The following is a 21,036-nucleotide window of genomic DNA, read 5'->3' on the forward strand; positions in this document are numbered from 1 at the left end:
AGTCACTCATTTTCCAAATAAATGCTGACATTCCTGTCCTCCTGATGGATAGACGCTGCTTCTATTAGAAACATCTCTTCAGTGGCTGCTGGAAAGAATTTCTGGGAATATTCCAAGATGTTTTGGATTCGTTTACAGAAAATCTGAGCCTGGAAAAGGGGAAAATGAGAAAAACAAAACCGTGGAGCTGACAGAATGTGGAATGAATTCATCAAATGTTTATTGAGCACCTATTATGTGACAGGCACTCTTAGGTGCCAGAGGGATCAAAGGTCTTTTTTTTTTTTTTCCTATGGTTTGGACCCGGGGGCACTTAACTACTGAGTTACATCCCCAGTTTCTTTTTAGATTTTATATAGAGACAAGGTCTTACTGAGTTGCTTAGGCCCTCACTAACTTCCTGAGGCTGGTTTTGAACTAGCGATCCTCCTGCCTCAGCCTCCCAAGCTGCTGGGATTATAGACATGCACCGCTGTGCCTGGCGATCAAAGGTCTTTTTAAGGATAGCAATGTCCCTATTACTAAGAAACTACATGGTGGTGGGAGGCAACAGGCTACAAATAAGCAAATACCATTGAGACAATGCTGGGTGTGATCTGTGCCACAGGCAAGTAACAAGCTGCTATGGTTGAATGTATCTCCTTCAAAATCCAGTGTTGAAACTTAACGGCCACTGTCATGGTCTTAGAAGGTGGAGAATTTAAAAGTGATTAGGTCATGAAGATGCCCCCTTATGAATGGGATTAAGCCCATAGAATAGTGGTGTTCTGCAGCTCAGAGTTTTTGGCTCACTCATCTGTTCACCTTCTGCCATGTAGAGACATACTCTTCCCCCCTCTGGAAGATACAGCAACAAGCTGCTATCTTAGAAGCAGAGAGTAGGCCTCATCAGACAACCCAATCTTCCAGAACCTTGATTTTGGACTTCCCAGTCTTCAAAATTGTGAAGAAAAAAAATTCTCCTCTTTATATATTAACCAGTCAGTGGTATTTTGTTACAGCACCATAGAATGACTTAAGATACAAAGCGATGGGATGGAAAGTACTTTAGATCCTATTAGGAGAGGCCTTTCTGTGGAGGTGACATTTTAGACAAGAGCTCAAGGATACTTGAAGGTGCAGGGCACATGTCAAGGCCCTGAGAAGGTTGGGAAAAGAGCTTGGTGGGCTGGTACTGTGAACCCACCAAGCCCTGGAAAGAGGCTCAAGATGAGAGGTAGTCAGGGGGCAGACATTTTGTTATCCAGGCCATAGAGAGGACTTTAGGTTTGTTACAAGTGCAGGGAATCTAATAGAGCAACAGAAAATTTGTATTAACTAATTTAAAAATATTTTATGGTGGGGAGGAGGGAGGAGGGAGAAAGCTATTATTTCCTCCCAAGAGCAGATCCCTTTTCAACTGGGGTTTTCCACATCAACTGATTGCCTCATCTACTCCAATCTTCTCTTCTCAGTAACTATAAACACTTTTGGGGTGGTTCATTTGTGTCAGGTTCTCCGCTACATTATTTGCGGTCGTTATTGTATTCCCAACCAAGAGAGATGTGTGTGCCAGACAGTCCCCATATGACAGACCAGGAGGTGAAGGCTCAGAAGCTATGCAGCCATTTGTAGATACAGCTGGTCAGTGCTCACCTCCCTTCTCCACAGTGGCCTGCTAGCAGTCTGCTCAAACTCATCTCATCGGTGGCCTCCCAACAGCCGATGCGTTGGCCTTTTCTTTGAGCTACTTATTCCCAAAGATCCTTTTGGTCTTTTTCTTAAATCTCTCCTCCTCTGGATTTTATACCATGGTTATCTTCAAATTCACTCTTCCTTTTGAGCCATGTCCTCTATCTCTCTCTTTCTCTTTTTTTTTTTTTTTTTTTTTTTTTTTTTTTGCAGTGCTGGGGATCAAACCCAGGGCCTTGTGCTTGTGAGGCGAGCACTCCACCAACTGAGCTATCTCCCCAGCCCCTGTCCTCCATCTCTTGCAGACTTCTTCTCTTTCCACCCTCTTCTGTCAAGTAGCTCTGCCCATGGCTTCCACGTCCCATGAAGGTGCAGCTTTCATTAAAATTTTCTTTTAGGATCGAGACAAGTACTTCTAATTTCCGGATCCAGCTTTTCATAAACAAGCATTTAGTTTTTAATTTACTGAGCCATGTGCAAAGAACTGTGTCTGGCATTGGTGAGAAAGTGATAGAACAAGGCCCCTGGTGCGACGGAGGAAGCTCTACTAGAGCTTAGCACTGGACCAGATATGTGGTAGGTGCTCAGAAAATATCTGTTGGATGAGTGATTACGTTGGGGAGACAAACTTGCATGTAATTGCCTCTAATTCAAAGTTGAATGAAGAAAGTGCTGTAGTGAAGATTCTGGCAAGTGCTGAGAGAGAGAGGGAGAGAGAGAGAGAGAGAGAGAGAGAGAGAGAGAGAGAGAGAGAGAGAGAGAGAGTTTGTCAGAGGACTGGCAAGTAAGAGGACGTCTTCATGGAGGTGACATTAGCACTGAACCTTTAAATTATCTCAAAGTCCAAGGGTGTTCAAGTGGCATGATCGAAAAAAGATGGACAAAGTGACATGATCCAGATTGTGTTTAGGAAGCTTTTGGAGAATGTCTTTTCTGGGAACAACCACAAGTGGAAAGACCCCTAAGGTTGCTGTATCATCCAGAAGAGTGTTTGCTTTTCCAGATGAGGCCAATGGCAGACAAAAAAAAAAGAGGATGGTGCAGGCGTAGGAGAGGGTCTGTGAGCTTAGGCTTAACATTGAACTAAATAAAGGGGAATAAGGAAGAAGCAGGAATCTTTTAAAAATGGTTTTGAATTTTCTCATTGCATGGCGGTGGTGAAGTTTCTCAAACAGGGAACAGAGAAGGGGCAGATCTGATAAGGAACTGTAGTAGAAACTGAGCTTTATGTTGATGAATTTTGGAGAGGCTGGTGGAGCACAAAATGGAGACATCTAGCTGAGACCAGATAATCAAAGCAGAATTTCAAGAAATTTGGGAACTTTCAGTGCTGATGGAGGTGACTGACATCATGGGAACTGATGTGATTTGTGGGAGAGAATTTTCACTTAAGTAGAAAAGAGGGTGGACACCTGTTGAATATTTCCATACTTCTGTCCTGTGGGAGTCACAAATTCAGCACGTCTAAAGTAGAATTAATTACTTGTCATGTCTCCTCAGGCTCCACTTGGCTGTGACAGTTTCTAAGACTTTCCTTGTCTTTGAAGATCTTAAAAATTTTGAGATCTGTAGCATTCTGTAGGCTGTCCCTCAGGTGAGGTTTGTTTGATTTTGTTTTTCAGCTTGTGATTAGGTTGGGGTTATGGGTCGTGGAAGGGAAGTGCCATAAAGTGCCATTCTCATCAGATATCACGTTCCTTCACTAGCGATGATTTAGCATTGCTGACATTAACCTCGATCACCTGAGTGAGAGTGTTTGTCAAGGTTCTCCAAGGTAAAGTTACTCATTATTGCTGCTTTTCCACACTGTACCCTTTGGAAGAAGTCACTGTGCAAAGCTCACACCTAAGGAGTTGGGAGTTATGCTTCAGGGTGGGGTAGCCACATAAATGATTTTGGAGATTTCTCCTTCCCATGTACTTTTTCACGTACTTAAATTCGTATGGAATTATGAATATTTATTTTATACTTTACTATAATTCAATATTTGTTTTATTGCTCAAGACAAGTATTCTTAACGCTGTGTAATTCAATGCAAAATCGCTCCCTCCCAAAGGCTGTACTAACATTTACGGTTAACAACGAAGATCCATCTCCTCTCAACCGCACAAACCCTGGGCACCCAACCTTCTGCAGCCCCTGAGAGACCAGGCAGCTCTCAGGGTCTTTCCGGAGGCGTCGCCCGCCGGTCCACTCGTGCGCCCGTCCCCCCCGGCCGACCCTATTTGCCCACCTCTTTGCTTCCTGCCCCACCTCCCAGCTTCCCCGGGGCCCCGCCCACCGAGGGGCGGAAGTGGGCGCGGCCGAGGGACGGAAGCGCGGGTCGGGGCGGGCCTTCCAGCAGGCAGCCCCTCCCACCACGCCCTCGCCCCACCCCTCCGGCCCAGACCGGAAATGAGGTCAGACAGGGAAACCCCGGCGGGGAGACTCGGCCCGAAAAGCGGCGCCCGTTGGAGGTGGCTGTGGCAGCCGGTGAGGGGGAGGAGTGGGCTGAGAGGGGTGGGGTACCGGGCTAGCGACGGAGGGGATCGGGGCTCTGGGATGCGACTGGGCGGCTAAGGGCGCCAGGGTGCCGCGGTGGCCGGCGGGAGGCGCTAGGATGGTGGGGCCTTGCTTTTCAGGGCCCATCGCCCCCATCCCGGGCGATGAGGGCCGGCGGCCTCCGGGCGACAGTTCCCCTCTCTTCGCTCTCATTTCTGTTTCTGTTGGGCCGGCGACAGCGTGGGCGTGGTGTTCCAAGCCGTGGTTGCCCAAGCCCGCGGGGCCGGGCCGGGACATAGTGGAGAGCCCTAAACACGGTTTTTCTCACATATGTGGTTCTATTGCGACCCTCGATGTCGGAGGGAGCACAGTCGCCAGGACTTGCTGTTTGTCACTTTGTGCCCTAGGAGGCCGACTCCCCTGTCCCAGGTCGAAATGAGAAGTTACCTTCCTGCCTCCCCACCTCCCACCCCTTGGTCTCAGCACTTGGCCCTCTTCCGACTTGCTGTCCACTAGCTTCCTCTGTGTGACTTGGATGGCTTACTTCTCCCCGGGGCGTGCCTGGACCCGGGGTCCTCTTGGGCACCTGAGCGCGATTGGAGGTGTGGGAGTCTCAGGGTTCTTCTATTACCTGCATTCGAATTGCAACCCATGAGGTAGGGTAGGATTCTGTACAAGCCTTCGACTATTTCACGTTTAAATTTGCTCAGTTTTGCCTGTTTTTAAAGCAGTAGTTCTTTATTAGGGAACGAGATTTAGATGTGCTTTTCCCATTTGTTTGTTTTCATTGTAGGGGCCGTCGTCTTCCAAATCCCAATCATGGTGTTTAAAACAATTTATTGCTTGAAAGTATATGGCCTTTATATGTGTATGACTTTTGACACTTTGAGAAGTTTTGTCTGGGTGGTAGTTTTGGAATTACCTTCCTCCCACAGATGTGTCATATAAACCAGAAGACTTCCTGCCTTTGAATTCTTTGGCCATTTGTCCAAATAGGAACGGAATGAAGAATAGGTTTTAGAAAACCTTTTGGGAAAATATAAACTGCATGAATGGAAATATGGTCTGAGAGTGATGCCACACAGAGTTTTAAGCTCTAATTATGGTCTTGAAATACTTCAGGATTAACAAGGGCTAGGAGAAAGTGCTAATTTAATATATATTTAATTAGGTGTTGTATGGATTATAGTAAACATTCCATGTTAAGAGGCAGTTTTGAAAATTGCCTCTGCTCCTCTCATCCCTTGAAAGATTTGCCTCTGATAGTTTGACAAGAATGAGAAGAAAAGTAGGAAATTTTGGAAAGCAGTTAACTAAAAATTTTAGGAGACTCTTCTGTATCCCTGTCATTTCATTTTCAGTTATTTCCCATTTTTGTGTGATTGTGTGGCATTTAAGCACATAATTAGGATGATCAGGATGAGGAATGGAGCCTAAGAGTTGCTAGATAGTAAAAAATATGACATCTGTAAGTTTTATACCGTAGCTTCCAGATGGCATTTGGTACCAGAATGGTACCAAACTTAGGTTCTTTTTTCTGTTCTGAGTAAAAACCTGGGTCACTACAACTTCTTGGTTCACTGAAACTACAAATGGTCTTCTTGAAGTGTCGCCAAGTTCTTTCTCTATTCTTGCCACATGCATCCTCAGCAGTGTTCCCAGACCACAGAGCAGTACTTATCCATTCTCAATATCTTGGTGGGACTGAGTCCCACCCTTGTTCTCCCAACTGTACCATGGTTTTAAAGTTGTGTGTTGTTCTGTTCCTATCTGATGAAACATTTTCTAATCTTTTTGGATCTCTTTAACAGATAATTCAGTGACAAATTTAATTGGGGAGAAAGGAGAGAGAGAGCTAGTCCCCTGACTTTGCTTGTTTTTGCTATTATCCTAGTTGCTGTTTGGTGAGTAATTAAGTTTTTGTATTTAAGAACATGTTGACTTGGCATTTAACAAAAGCAAACACCTATTTTTAATGCCTTAAAGGAGCATGAATGGTAGGAACTGAGTCTTAAATGTAGCTAGATGAAAGGTATCTTTATTCTTTATATATAGGTGGGACTCTGAATTTCTATAATCTTTTTATAAATTATTTGAAAACAGATCCCTATTCAGACTTTATTTCTTTTCTTTTTTTTTCAATTTTGAACTTTTTTTTTGCAGATGTGGCCTCATGGATGAGCTGGTACACGATTTAGCCTCAGCCTTGGAGCAGACATCAGAGCAGAATAAACTTGGTGAACTGTGGGAGGAGATGGCCCTGAGCCCTCGGCAACAGAGACGGCAGCTCCGGAAACGCAGGGGCCGGAAGCGCCGGTCTGACTTTGCTCACCTGGCAGAACATGCTTGCTGCTACAGTGAGGCCTCTGAGTCAAGTCTGGATGAGGCCATTAAGGATTGTCGAGAAGTGGCCCCAGTTACCAATTACAGTGACTCTGATGACACAATGGTAGCCAAACGGCACCCAGCTCTCAATGCCCTAGTTAAGAGTAAGCAACATTCTTGGCATGAATCTGACTCCTTTACTGAAAATGCACCTTGTCGACCACTCAGGCGCCGGCGGAAGGTGAAACGAGTGACATCAGAGGTGGCTGCCAGCCTTCAGCAGAAGCTGAAGGTATCAGATTGGAGCTATGAGAGAGGCTGCAGGTTCAAGTCTGCTAAGAAGCAGCGTCTGTCCCGCTGGAAGGAGAATACGCCCTGGACCTCATCAAGCCATGGGTTGTGTGAATCAGCAGAAAATAGAACTTTCCTAAGCAAAACAGGAAGGAAAGAAAGAATGGAGTGTGAAGCAGATGAACAAAAACAGGGCTCTGATGAGAACATGTCAGAATGGTGAGCTCCCTTGCATGGTTGCTGTTTATGCCACATAGTTCATACATAGACACTGTCCTTTAGCTTCAGAGTCTCAGCAAAGGCTGGAGTATGTATGTGCATGTGGGAAAATGCACAGGTGCCAGGCAAATGCACTTTATAAATGTTCCTGGTTTGCTGTTTTTCCCCTTTAAAGATCATGGTTTTAGGTATTCTCGGGGTGTAATTCTAGGCTCTGCTTATAATTTGACTATATGGAGTACATTTTTTTATAGCAGACGTACAGGTTGTCTAAACACATGGTGGGCTTTGAAAATAATAGTGCTGAGTTCCATTAGTCTTAGATTAAATTTGTCAAGCTAGAGGAATTTGTTTCCATTGGTACATGCTTAAAAGGTTGGTGTGGTTTTTGGTAACTTTATTTTCCTGTATTTCAGATAGTTGTAGGAATGTTAATACTCTCCACCTTGCTACTTTAATATTAATCTGTGATATCTGCTTCTCAATGAGAATGCTACTGGCCTTCGGGTGTGACGGTTCTTTGTGGTGCACTGCAGGATATTTAACATCTCTACTTTGATCCTTACTGTCTTCATTGTATCAACCCGAATGGGTTGAGTTCTCCAGGTTGAGACCTTTGTTTCTATCCTTGTTAATATTGGTTAACATTTATTAAGCAATGACTTTGTGTGGCAGGCACTGTACTTCATGCTTTGTGAATATTTCTCTTCATTGTTCACAGTTCTACTGTATAGTAAAATTGAACTATTTGTATTTTGTCGAAGAGGAAACTGAGATTAAGTGATTAGATAATTTGCCCAAGGTCACCCACTGCCAAAATGGAGAATCAAACCTGATTTCAAAGCTCATATTTCACCATGTTTTGTGGCCCTCTGAGTTTGTGCCTTTTCCATGACCCTTTTCTGTCTCATGTTAATTTTTATAACTGTAGAACTTATGACCTTTCTTAGGATTTGGCTTCTTCTGAAGTTTGTCTTAAAAACAAAGACGTAAATCTCAGGTACCTTAAGGTGAAGCAGCTATGTAGGTCTGTCTCCATGTTTTATGGGTGGTTTTGATCCACCTTTCAAACTTTTTCTCACTTTATATTTGTCAGTCTGTTTAACTGCATTGAGTTGGGCTTAGAGTTTGACTTTCCTCATTTTCCTCTAACCCTAATTTTTTAGCTGTATTTACTCAATTTAGATGTATAATTTTGGATTATGAAGGTATTTTTCTTCCTGTTTTTCATTTTTTTCTCCTGGGAATTTGAACCCAGGACCTCACCATGTAAGACAAGTGCTCTACCATTGAGCTACATCCCCAGATCTTTTTATTTTTTTATTTTTACACAGAGTCTTGCTAAGTTACCTCGAACTTGCCTGTCCTCCTGCTTCAGTTTCTTGAATAAGCTGGGAATAAAGGCCTGTGCCTCTGCTCCTGGCTTTTCATGTCATTTTTAATCAAACAAGAACTGCTTAGTCAACTTACAGCCTTTCATGATATTGAAACTCTGTTGAGATATTCAAGTTTGTACTAATATGAAGCATATATAACTTGTAATCTTCTTACTATCGAAAATGGCAATTTTACCCCAGTGCTGCAAAAAAGGAAAAGGGTGGTTTAAAAAATAGTCTTTTGGCTATTGAATTTCTTGTTACTCTGTGAAATAATTATATGTATTAGATACTTTTAACTCTGTCTGCTCTAAGATATGGCTTCAAATGCAGAGCCTGTGGTCTAACAGTGAGATCCTTCAGTCTTTCTCTGACCCTGGATCATCAACTGTGGTCAGGTTGTGATAATATAAATTCTAGTTATCTGAGAGCTGGAGAAATTGAAGTAGACAGGAGTTCTTATGAAATTCTTACTCTCTTCAAATTAAGGAGAATTCATTCTCCCTTTTGGGCCATCTCCCTGGTCCGTGACTTCAGAGTTCTTTACAGATGCCAGAGTGCTTGTAGCTATGAAGGAATAATGGGTAGAGTTGTAGCAGACATGATCTGAGAAAAAGTCTTTTAACTCTTCTAATTATTTAAGATGCCAAAATTCCCCTCAACTTGTCTCCTTCTGTCTATAGTTAAAAAAACAGAAGTGCTTTGTATTTTCCTCCGCTAAATCCATTCTGTAGGGAAAGAGGGGTGATTCTTTCTTATTCTTTAATTTCTTATTATATTCAGCTTCTCTTCAGCAGTAGAGTGGAGCTAAAATCTTTTCATTTTCAAGCTGCCCTCAATTATTATTATTATTATTATTTTTTTTGTGGTGCTGAGGATTGAACTTAGGGCTTTGTGAATGCTAGGCAAGTGTTCTTCTACCACTGAGCTACAACCCCTGCCCGGCTAAACAGGACTAGCATTAGCATGTAAGTAGAAAATAGTTTATGATTTGGATATGATTATTTTGTCTTGATGAGTTGATTCTGTCAAAAATTTCCTACTTTTTTTCTCTAGCATTAAAAGAAATACTTTCAAGAACCCTCTGCTTATTCTTTAACAACTCTTCTTGAATGTGCCACAGTTAATTTACATAAAGATCAAAGAGTTGACCTTTGCTTTTTATTAGTGATGTTGAGGGTTGTCAGAGTCATGATTGACTTTGTAAAATTATTAAGATGAAGTTGATCATAAAGATTAGCATTAGCTTGGTCAGTAGAGTTTTCAAAAAAATATATGTTAGGTGTTTTAGATTTGAAAATGTCCATCTTAATCAGCTTATTTCTGATTCCCTTAAATTCCCTTTAAACATAGAGTAGTTTTAAGTTTATATATAAAGTTTGGGATATTTGATGTATTTTCTCTTTCTGTTCTCCCTTCATTTCTGTATCAACCAATTCCTCATGGGTTCTGAGGAATTGAAAGTGGTTATGATATAATAGGTTTTTTTTTTCATGCTTGCCTAAAGATCAAATTATTCTTTGAATCTTTTTTGGTGTATTTATGTTTGTGAGTACCTTAAAATGGAATGACTCTTAAAATATTTTTTACTAATCCTTATTCAAATTGTCTGTATAGCAGCTGTTAATTAATTAGGTGACTAGAGTCTATTTTTGCTCTGTTCTTCACTAACATATTACTTGTTTTCCTTAAATGTAGTTTACCTTCTTTTCCTTTCTTAAGTGCATTGGTTGGGTGATGGCCTGAAGTCACATTCAGAAGCCTTCCTTAGGTGATGTATTAGAGGCCGATCTCACAGGAAAGAAAATATTCCCCTCTCTTGGAAGGCGAGTGACAGAGATAGAGTGCTAAACCTCCCCCCTCCTTCTACAGCCCAAGCTGACCTTCTGCGGCCCCTTGGTGCCTCTTGTTTTCTTATTTTTATAGAAAATCAATATCCCTTCTGACACAAACAATAGCTCAGAAGCAAGAAAAATGGGAGAAAGCTGAGATCTCTGTCCATCACCTCTCACTTTAACTCCCCCAAACTCTTTAATTATGAGTATGCTTTGCTCCAGGTGTTTGTGACAGTGAAATTGCTAAATGAGGACCATTTTAACCAAAGATTGGGTGATCAATAACACTCTATAGCAGTAGCTTGTTGGATCAATAACATTCATTATTTCATGGTTAAGGTAAGTAGCCTCCTTTGCAAGTGGAGGTCATTAATCAGGGGTTCCTGGAGCTGTGGAAAAAAATACATGTGGTAGGTTGAAGATGTTCTGTTTTCTTTTCTGTAAATAAGGATGCTGACCAAGAGTGTATTTACCATTGTTGCTAGTGGTAGTATTCATTTCAGAGTATTGAATAGCTAGTTTAGTGTGCTTATTTAGATTTAATCAGCGTTCTGCTAGTATATCCTAAGGAACATCTGAAAAAGACAACTTGGGAAGTGGTATACTACTACTGTATTTGAAAGTCTCTCTTGAGAAAAAAGGTCTATCCCTTGAAAGGGTTTCCCTCTTGGAAGAGATGTTAGGATTATTCAAGAGAACTAGGACTCAGTGGTAAAAAGTACATAGAGTTTAAATGTTGCCTCAGTATAAAATATAACATTCTGAAAATTAGAACTCTGTAAAAACAAAGGGAACTGTTCTACCAAGCGTGAGTTCTAGATCACTGGAGGGAGTCAAGCATGGGCCTGAGGACCCCTTAGTGTTACTGTAGAGGCTGAACTGAAACACGTCTCAGGACCCTTGCAACACAAGATCCTGTAATTCTTAACAGTCACAACTTATTCCCACCTTTGTGACTTCTTAACAGGCACTTGATGAGTAACCTCAGCTTTCTCCTACAGATAGGACTTAGAAAAAAATAAAAATGAAACATTTGCACATTCACATCACCATAAACCTAGTACTACTTGACCCATTACTAGCTGATAGGACTGCACTGAAAAATTAGTCAGAAGCTGATGTTGGCAGTGCGGAGTCTGCCCTGAAGGTGCGAGACCCTGCGTCCTTCTCCACAGTCAGTCCTTGGTTCACAAATGCAAGGCCTGTCTCAGTCAGAAAATCCGGTAGCACACTTTTGTGCCATTCTTCACTTCCCAATCTGTGTCTTTTAGTTTTTGTTTAGAGGCTCTGACTCCCAGAATATCTTGAGTAGGGAAGTTTAATGTTTTCTGTGTGTATGTTTGTGTTTGGGTATAGCAAGCAGCTTCAGGGTATTGAGTTTTGGGATATTGAGTCCAAGAATAAAGTTTACTGTTGACCTGGCCAGAGAGGGGAAAAAACCCTCTTTGTAGTGAATATGGAGAGTATAATGTTTTATTTATTCATTTATTTATTTTTCCATATTTTTATTGGTGCACTATAAGTATACATAATAGATTTATTGTTACTACATATTCATATATGCTCATGGCATAACGATATAATTTGGTTAATGTTGTTTCCCAGAACTTCCCCTTCCCTCTCCTCTTCCTTCCCGGTGGTCCCTTTCTTCTACCCGGCTCCCTTCAATTTCCATGAGACCCCCCCTCACCTTTCTTTTCCTTTTTCTTCTCTAGCTTTCACATATGAGGGAATATGTTTATATTCCTTGACTTCTGCTTAACATAATGCTCTCAAGTTCCACCCATTTTCCTGTAAATGACATAATTTCATTCTTCTTTATGACTGAATAAACTCCATTGTGTATATATATCACATTTTCACTATCCATTAATCCATTGACAGATACCTGGGCTTGTTCCATAGTTTTGTCTTTTAGGAATTATTATGTATGATAATATTTATTCTTTAGAGTAAATACTGAGGAGTCATATAACTAGGTCATATGGTGGTTCCAGTCCTAGTTTTTTGAGGAACCTCCATACTGATTTCTGTATTGGTTGTACTGATTTTGAGATTATAGTATTTTATATATCTCCATTTATTGCAAACTCCTGAAGTGGAGTCAGAATCAGACAGGGAGGGTTAGGAGAAGGTACTGTCACAGTCTGGCATACCTCTCTAAGGTAAAAGCTGACTAGCAACACTGAGAATTAGGTTAATGTCTCAGCCAGTTGTAGATCTGAGAAGAGCGTGTTACCCATGTCTGAGGGAGTAGAGAATGGAATCAAGAATAATCTGTGCACCCTTTTTGTTGGCAAATACAGAGAGGTCTTTGAACACATTCTGCAGAATAAGCAAGGGAAGAGCATTCTGAAATTTCAGAGGAAGAACAAATCTTTGAAGGTGATTGTCAATGGGAACCAGAAGAATACTTTGAAAAATCTTCATTGGGATATAAAAAGATATGATCATGTTGAAATAGGATCAGTAAGTTGTAGGAGAGACAAATGGCTATTCAGAAATCCAGTGGTTTGGGAGAAAAAATTATAGGGAAACTTAAGATATAATTACAATATTAAATGAAAGACAAATCACTCTGCAGAAAATTAAGTTGATGATGTGGTAAACTTTGGAAGCCCTCCCAAAATGCAGAGGGAGGTGATAAAAATGAGAGAAAATCAGGTCTGAAGAATGGAGAATAGAGGCCCAGTCTGAGTAAGTAAATATTCCCAAGGAAGAAACCAAAGCACTGGAAAAGAATTTAAAAGAATGAACTGCAGAGAAATGTTGAAGAAGTTAAGCCCAAAGATTAAAAGGAAAAACAAATGAAAAGAGACCTCTGCCTGAACATATCCTGTCAATAGTTTGACATTCTGCCTTGGTGGTGGGACTGGGGCAAGTCTGAAGAAGAATCTTAAAAAGAATGAAAATATGACTGGCATTCGTCCTTATAGCACTAAATGTGAGGAGCTACATTCAATGTGAGGGGCTACATTTGCCTATAGAGGTGTTTTTATTTTCATTCTTCTTGTTTTTGTTTTTTGGTACAAGAGATTGAGTCCAGAGATGCTTTACCCCTGAGCTACATCTCTAGCTCTTTTTATTTTTATTTTGAGACGGGGTCTGAATTGCTGAGGCTAACCTCAAACTTGTGATCCTCCTGCTTCAGCCTTCTGAATTGCTATGATTACAGGCATATGCCACCATGCTTGGCTTTGTCTGTAAAGTTGTGAGAGGAAAGGAGTTGCTCTCTCACCTCATCCTGAAATTTATGTAGTAAAGATATATTTCATGTGAAAAGGCAGCAGAAGGACATTCTTAGAGATACAAGGCTTAAGAATATTCTTTTAAAAAATTTGTTCTGAAAGATACTTCATCCACCTCAAGATGAATCATTTTTAGCTCTAAGTACTGTAAGTCTTAAAAAGATGGGTGGACTTCTCTGAGGCCCAGCCCCCAACTCACAGCAGAGGCCTGAGGAAGCTCATGATCTCAGCCAAGTATACGTGATTGTACTCATCACCTTGATGAACCTGTAGGCTGGAGAGGTTGTTGCCTTCTTTGACGGCACCATCTGAATGAAACTGAAAAACAAACTCCTTCATTATCCCTTCCCTTAACTTAATGGAATAATTTTGGAGTTGGATGAGAGAGATTTCCCTGAAGAGCTTCTCCTTCAGCTCTGTTTACCACCAGATTCAGAACTCTTGATTACATATGGTGGCATATGTACTACTTCCGCTCAAGGAAAAGATGTGGGGCGGGGGGTGGGGGGTAGATAGTAAAAGCAAAGATGTCTCGGGCAGTGGATCTAAGAGTGACAGTTTTCTTTGTTTTTCTACATTTTAAAATAATTTTTAATATTTGTTAAGTGCATTATTATCTAATGAAGAAATTAAGCCTGAAAAACCATAGATTTTGGAATGATGATGGAAGTCATAAACTTCATCTTATTTATTTTCAGTATATAAAAATTAGATGAAAACATACTTCTTATTAAACTACTGGATGAATAAATTTTAAGTAGGAAAGAAACAAAGCCAGGTCTTAGCTTCCCAGTATCAACTTTTGTTTATAAGTGATAAACTAATTTTGTGCTTCCTTGTTGTAATCAACAAAGGTAAAAACTATTTTTATTTCTAAATGTGTACAGTCTTCTGTGGTTAGGAATATGAAAGAATTTGCAGGCTCTCAGGTCAGAGGGCAAGCGGATTTATCTTGTTGAAACTAGAAACTGTCATTAGGAATAGTAAAAGGGAATTATTTATACCATTTTACCTACCTATTGTGAGAGACAGTTGTCCTAAGACTTAGTAGCTCTAAACAGCACACATACGTTGTCTTCAGTTCCTGAGGTCAGGAGTCTGGGAGTGGCTTGGTGGGTGGCTTTGGTTGAGTCTCATGAAGTTGCAGTCAGGCTGTTGACCAGGCTGCAGTTCTCTCAGCTTGACTGGGGCTGAAGATCTTACTTCCTTTAAGGCCTTTGAGCTGACAGTCTCAGCTCCTTTTCTTGTGGGCCCCTCCACCATGCCGTCAGTGTCCTCAAGACATGGTGTTGGCTTCCCCTTGACTGAGTGACCTGAGAGTTGTGTGCATGGGAGGGGAGTCCAAGATGGAAGCCACATAGGGTCTGATCTCAGACATCCTGTAGCCTTTTTCCGTGTGGTATCAGTAACATAGACAAACCCTGGTGCAGTGTGAGAAGGAGCAGCGGGGTGTAGAATAGCTGGGGACTGGGGTCCAGAAGTCTGGTTACCACAGATGCTACTGGCATTCTAAAATTTTTTCCTAGTCTAGTATGATGCTAAATTAAGGAATAGTACAGTATCCCCCTTATCCTCGGTATACATTTTCCAAGACCCCCAGTGGATACCCAAAGCCATGAATAATACTGAACCTGATATATTTTTCCTGTACATACATACTTATGATAATTCTTAGATTTCATTTACTATTCTAGGTCAGGATTTTCACCTTGGGCACTACTGACATTTTGGGCCACATCATTCTCTGCAGTGAGACTGCCCTGTACATTGTAAGATATTTAACAGCATCCCTAGTCTCTACCCACTAGATGCCAGTAGTTCACCAGCTCTCCCTCCCCCTCCTCCTTAAATCATGGCCATCAAAAATGTTTCCAAACATTGCCAAATGACCCTAAGTTGGAGGCATGCAAAATTACCGCCAGTTGAGAACCACAGTTGTAGGTATTTCTGGTACTGAATTTGGGTTTTTACTTCTTTGACTGCTTTTACCAAAAGTATGTGTTTCAAATTGAGAAAACTTGGTAAGACCAAAACATTGATTTCTTCTATAGAATAAGTATATTAGAGTTTTAAAACTAGATTTTTGGTTAATTTGAGAATGAGACCCTTTAATTGCTCCTCTAAAGGGCAAACAGTTCATTTTCCAAACTAGAAGAACATTTTAGATAAAAGCATTTTCAAGTTCTTGCCAAGGTTTATAATTTGGCTACCATTATACCTGCTATCCTTACTGGCTTCATCTTGTTCCTTTTCTGTCTTCCTGACTGAGCCTTAAAGGACCACAAATGTGACAGACATTAGAGGTAGTATCAGGTTTTTCTTATAAAAATACAGATGGAATTGTTTTAGTGGACAAAGGGTGTCACTAGTGTTTTATTGGGCTTGATTCCTATGATGATATACTTCTGTTGAAGTGGATTCTGTGCCCAATCAACTAGTCCACTGAGAGCACCTCTAATTACAGAAAATCTCTGGTGGGAAGGTTAGATGGATAGATGTGTAGTAAAGCAAAGAAAGCAGGATGTTACTTGGAGAATCTAACTCCTATTAACTATTTTGTGTGTTCAAAAATTTTCATAATAAAAAATTAGTGGGAGGATCAACCTTTAGAAATGCTGGTTAAGTTTACATTTCTATTTCAGTTGGATGTGGCTCAGTTGCTTTTCTAACAGTATGATAGTAATTAGGTAATAGAATTGTTGGTCCAAAAACCAGATTGTCATTTTGTTTGTGTCTTATTTAAAATGGTGATAATGTTGCTGAATAAAATGTGGAAATATTTTATATTATCAAATGTGATAAGCATTGTATAGAAATGTAAAGTATTAATACTACTTTTATGTGAATATTTTTTCTTACATAATTGAATTATATTTTAAAAGTCAAGACCAAAAAACCCCCACAAAATTCAAGATATTAATACTCCTGGGTAAGAGGCAGAGATGGCATTAGTGATGTTATAACATATTATTATTTTATTGTCATATTATATTATATGCCGTAATATTCCATTATAACTTTGACAAATGCTTCACGTATTCTTTTGAATGCATCCAACATTACAAAATTAAACAATTGATTAAAACAGGATTGTAGGGGCTGGGGAGATAGTTCAGTTGGTAGAGTGCTTGCCTTGCAAGCACAAGGCCCTGGTTCAATCCCCAGCACTGCAAAAAACAAACAAAAAAACAAAAAAACAGGATTGTAGAGGACATCTTACATGAATATTTTCAGGACAGTTTTCTGGCTTCTAAATTGGGATGATTTTTCTCAGGTTTGTAAAGTTAAATTCTAAGCTTGCACCACCCCTTATTAATTGCAGAGTGTTTGTCATTGAAAAGCATTTTCCTCTCTACCTCTTCATAATCTTTCTTCCACTGTCTTGACTAATTTTCAAAACTTTTAATCAAAATGCATCATTTAAATTGGGAATGAATGTTTCTTTGTTAGTTTTAGTGCTGGTTATAGCAGTGTCTGGTGTTTAGCAAGTAATAAATGCTTTCTAAATGAATGAATTGTGGTTGAGGAGAAATAGGTGGAAATCTTTCCTCCTCCTTTCCCATTAGACTGTTTACTTGTTTATTATTATTATTTTTCATAGTAGAGATCTAACCCAGGGGCATTTTACCACTGAGCCACATCACCAGCCTTTTTGTTTTTTTATTTTGAGACAGGTCTAACTAAATTGCTTAGGGCCTCACTAAGTTGCTAAGACTGCCCTTGAACTTGGTAATTCTCCTGTTTCAGCTTCCTGAACCACTTTGATTACAGGCATACACCACCACACTCAGTTTGAAATTGAATTTTAAAAAAAAGAAATGTACACATTTTTGTAAGATGTAGTTCTCCAGAATATTTTAGAAGTAGTTTAGGAAGATTTCTGTAAGCAAACTATTCGTAGGTTAGAAGCTTAGAAGTCATGAGAACAGGGAATAAAGTTACTGCAATTTTGAGAGAGGACAGGTTTTCATTACCTGCTGTTCTTGTTGGCTTCATCGTGTTCCTTTATATCTGAAGATTGATAGTATGTGACTTTATTTGTAACTGAATATTAATTGAACTAGCTAAATTAATATTTTATAGTTGACTAAATCTTTATTAAAATCATATTGATCATATATATATTTTAATCATAGTCTTTGAGTCAGGAGTGAGTAAGTGATGCAAGACTGGGAAACTCTGACTTGTAACTTGGAAGGAAAAATACTTACCTTTATTTTTATTTAGTACTGCACTTTTGCAGGCTGCATTATTGTGTTTATGTGGAAGCATGCCAGGAAGCTCCCCATATTTTTTCTTAGCAAATTGTGCTAATGATTTTTTTACATATTGATTACATTTTCACAAGTTATTCTGAGGGCGTAAATAAAATTAGCAATGCCATCAGATAATACATTTGTTTCCAGTCATTGGTAAAAGGATGATACTTGTATATAATAAATGTTCTTGTAAAAATAAAAATTTTTATGAGAAAAATACACATCTCCCTTGATCATAGTCTTAATGTCCTGAGGATGTTTCCATGGTATTATTTTAATTTCCATGGTATTATTTAATTACTATATGTAGAAAACTCTAAGAGACAAGTTCATTCTCAAGAACTTTGATACTCTTGAAATGCTATTGATAAAACAATAGAAAATGTACACTGATAGTGTACTATCACCTTTCTTGATCCAGCAGATATTCTTTGAGTCTGCCCCTTTTATTTAGAATATGAGGAAAGCCTAGAGCAGTAGTGCACTCCTGTAGTCCCAGTGACTTGGGAGACTGAGGCAGGAGGATCACAGGTTCAAAGCCATCCTCAGCAAAAGTGAGGTGCTAAGCAACTCAGTGAGACCCTGTCTCTAAATAAAATACAAAATAAGCTGGTGATGTGGCTCAGTGGACGAGTGCCCCTGAGTTCAATCCCTGGTAAAAAAAAAAAAAAAAAAAAAAAATTCAAGCCCTGCCCCCCCCCAAAAAAAAAAAAAAAAAAATACGAGGAAAGACTGAATTCCTCCTAAAAAGATCTAGGAAGCATTGTATCTTGTAGTACTTACAAATGACTGGAAATGAATGGGGAAGATAATTGATAGATTTTGTGATAGAGAAATTGTTTCAACCTTTTAATGGAAACATTCAAATAGAGGGAATCATAGTCATTAAACAGGGATCCACAAATTTTTTCTATGAAGAGCTAGATAGTAAACATTTTAGGGTTTTGTGGGCTATAAAATCTCTGTTGCAGCTACTCTTCTTTGCAAATTAGTGCAAAAGAAATCGCAAAGGATGTGTTCATGAGTATGATTGAGTTTCAATAAAACTTTATTTACATATACTGAAATTTGAATTTCACATCATTTCCACACATCACAAAGTATTTGTTTTTTTGATTTTTTTTTGTTCCCCAACAACGTGCTGTGAAAACCATTCTTAACTCATAGATCATACAAAAAACAGGTGTTAGACCATTATTTGCTGGTCCCTAAATCTTAGTAGTGATGGTAACCAATGAAGCATATAATATGATTGTGAAATAGCATCTGTCCCATGGCCTAATGTGCTTTGTATCTTTCCTTAAAATCCTGAGAAGTACAAAAAATAATATAAAATATACTTTATCATTGAGGTAAGATGAGAACATTAAAGTAGTAATATGAGAGACTGTATAGTAAGTCTTGGTGGAGTTAGACTACTAGTGTTCTTCAGATTTGCTGAAAATACAAAAATATCCAGTCCCTTAAGTTCAAGAACAAGCACAGTTCCTTAGATTCAGAATGCAGTCCTCTGTGTGAACACTTCTGGATTTCACTATAGAACCCTTTGAGGAGTCCAGTGGTATGGTTTTGTGAGACAATTCCTAAAATGATCCCTGAGAATCTTCCCACTAAATACACAGGAAAATAAAATGAAAGAACCTGTATAGAACTAAAGTATTTTTTTTGGCTCTTGCTGCGACAAGTCTCTTGCCATCTGTTATTCAGAGACAAGCTTAAGCTTGTGAGGAAAAGCATCGCTACTAATTTAACCAGCATTTTCAGGATTTAGTGTTGGCAAGATATTTGGAAATGTTGCAAAATACAAAATATTTTCAGAGTTTTGATCCAGGAATGTAGATTGGGTTTTGTCAAGCCTGTTCTTTCTGCAACATAGTCAAAATGCCTTTTCCTTGCTTTGGTTTCTTGTATCTTCTAGAGTAGGTGAAAAAAAATTGACTAACTTGGAAGCAAATACTCAAGAAAGTAGCTTATAAATTATAAAGAACAAAGAAATTTTTCTTGAAACAAGTAAATCACATTTGATAAAGATTGGGTGAAAGAAAATAGCCATAAGAAGTAGAATCAGTTGTTAGGACAAGTTTTATTTCAGTGAGTCTGAATGGAGTTTGTTTTTATATTTTTATTTTTAATCTTAACTCCTTTTTTCAAAATGAGCTTTTTGTATCTACTAGATATCAGGGAAGACATGAAATTTTGGAAACTATAACTGACCATATTAATTTATTTTCTGCTCATTAATGTTTGCTGCTTTGTAAGTGGTCAAAAATTTAAGATATGTTAAATGTTGAATTTGCATATCTTCATTTGAAATTAATAGTTGACTATATTTAAAAATAAAATTGATTGGTAAATTTGTGTTGTTTAATATGCCAAACCAGGTTGAGATTACTTGTATGAGCTTCAATAAATACCTTAGATCCTAAGTAGGTGATTTTAGATATATATTTTTAAGTACTTTGAAGTACAAGTAAAAGTTTTAGCATTTTCTTCTTATATATTTTTTTTGGCGGGGGGAAGAAAATTTACCTGTGAAATTTACCTACCTGATTGACTAATGGACTGGAGTGATATTAGGAAAGCTTGAGGTCTTTCCTTTGGAAAATCAGAAGAATGTATAGTGATTTTTGACTGGAGTCATTGAATTCTCCGTGTCTTATTACTCTTTTTCAGTGAAACCAGCAGTGTGTGTAGCAGCAGTGACACTGGGCTCTTCACCAATGATGAAGGACGGCAAGGTAATCTGGATCCCTGCTTTGGGACATGGGTTCTGTGTTGATGGGAAGACTCACTGACAGTATGATGATTGTCTGTGGCAGTGGTTCTCAAACTTTAGGGCCTGGAGAGCCACCTTGGGCTACTACTAAAATTGGAGATGCCTGAGCTAGAAATTAAGTAGATCTAGAGTTGGCCCCTGGAATCTGCATTTTCCACAAGCACCTGAAATAATTTTTATGCAGGTAGTTCAGATTTCGAGAATCATTGTTCAGGGGTTTAGAACCAAGAAGTGTCCTCATGCACTACTGGATGAGATACTCGTATTACAGAGGGAAAATTTTATCTTATTTTATAGTGTTCTGATGTTTATAATGTTCTGAGTGAAGATATTATATATAATGCTTTTCTCAACTCCTGAAGGTTAATATAGAGTCTTGTGAATAAGACTAGTTTATGTTAATTGCCAGTTCTTTATTTTTGCTACCTGAGTAGTAATTTGAGACTTTGGTTGGTATAAGGGCATTTTACAAAATTCTTGTTCTTTAGACTTGCTTAGTATGCCAATAAAAATTTCACATAACTTTTTTAATTTTAGTTTTCTTAATCTACAATA

The 21,036-nt window shown here is 39.1% G+C and overlaps 1 protein-coding gene across 6 annotated transcripts in view; it reads left to right on the plus strand.

The window, feature by feature from the left end:
- Window positions 1–4,054: 4,054 nt before the first annotated feature.
- Window positions 4,055–21,036, plus strand: part of Gpatch2l (G-patch domain containing 2 like) — a 47,563-nt gene continuing 30,581 nt past the window's right edge. For 5 of the 6 annotated variants that reach the window (XM_047538284.1, XM_047538269.1, XM_047538292.1 and 2 more), the window contains exons 1-3: window positions 4,055–4,143; window positions 6,316–6,987; window positions 20,379–20,443. In XM_047538284.1, the coding sequence (XP_047394240.1) occupies window positions 6,326–6,987; window positions 20,379–20,443 (727 nt within the window). In that variant the 5' untranslated portion in view covers window positions 4,055–4,143; window positions 6,316–6,325. The remainder of the gene's footprint in view (window positions 4,144–6,315; window positions 6,988–20,378; window positions 20,444–21,036) is intronic. The other variant, XM_047538278.1, reaches the window with a different exon arrangement.

Source organism: Sciurus carolinensis, chromosome 2 (genome assembly GCF_902686445.1).
Source record: "Sciurus carolinensis chromosome 2, mSciCar1.2, whole genome shotgun sequence".
Taxonomy (NCBI): domain Eukaryota; kingdom Metazoa; phylum Chordata; class Mammalia; order Rodentia; family Sciuridae; genus Sciurus; species Sciurus carolinensis.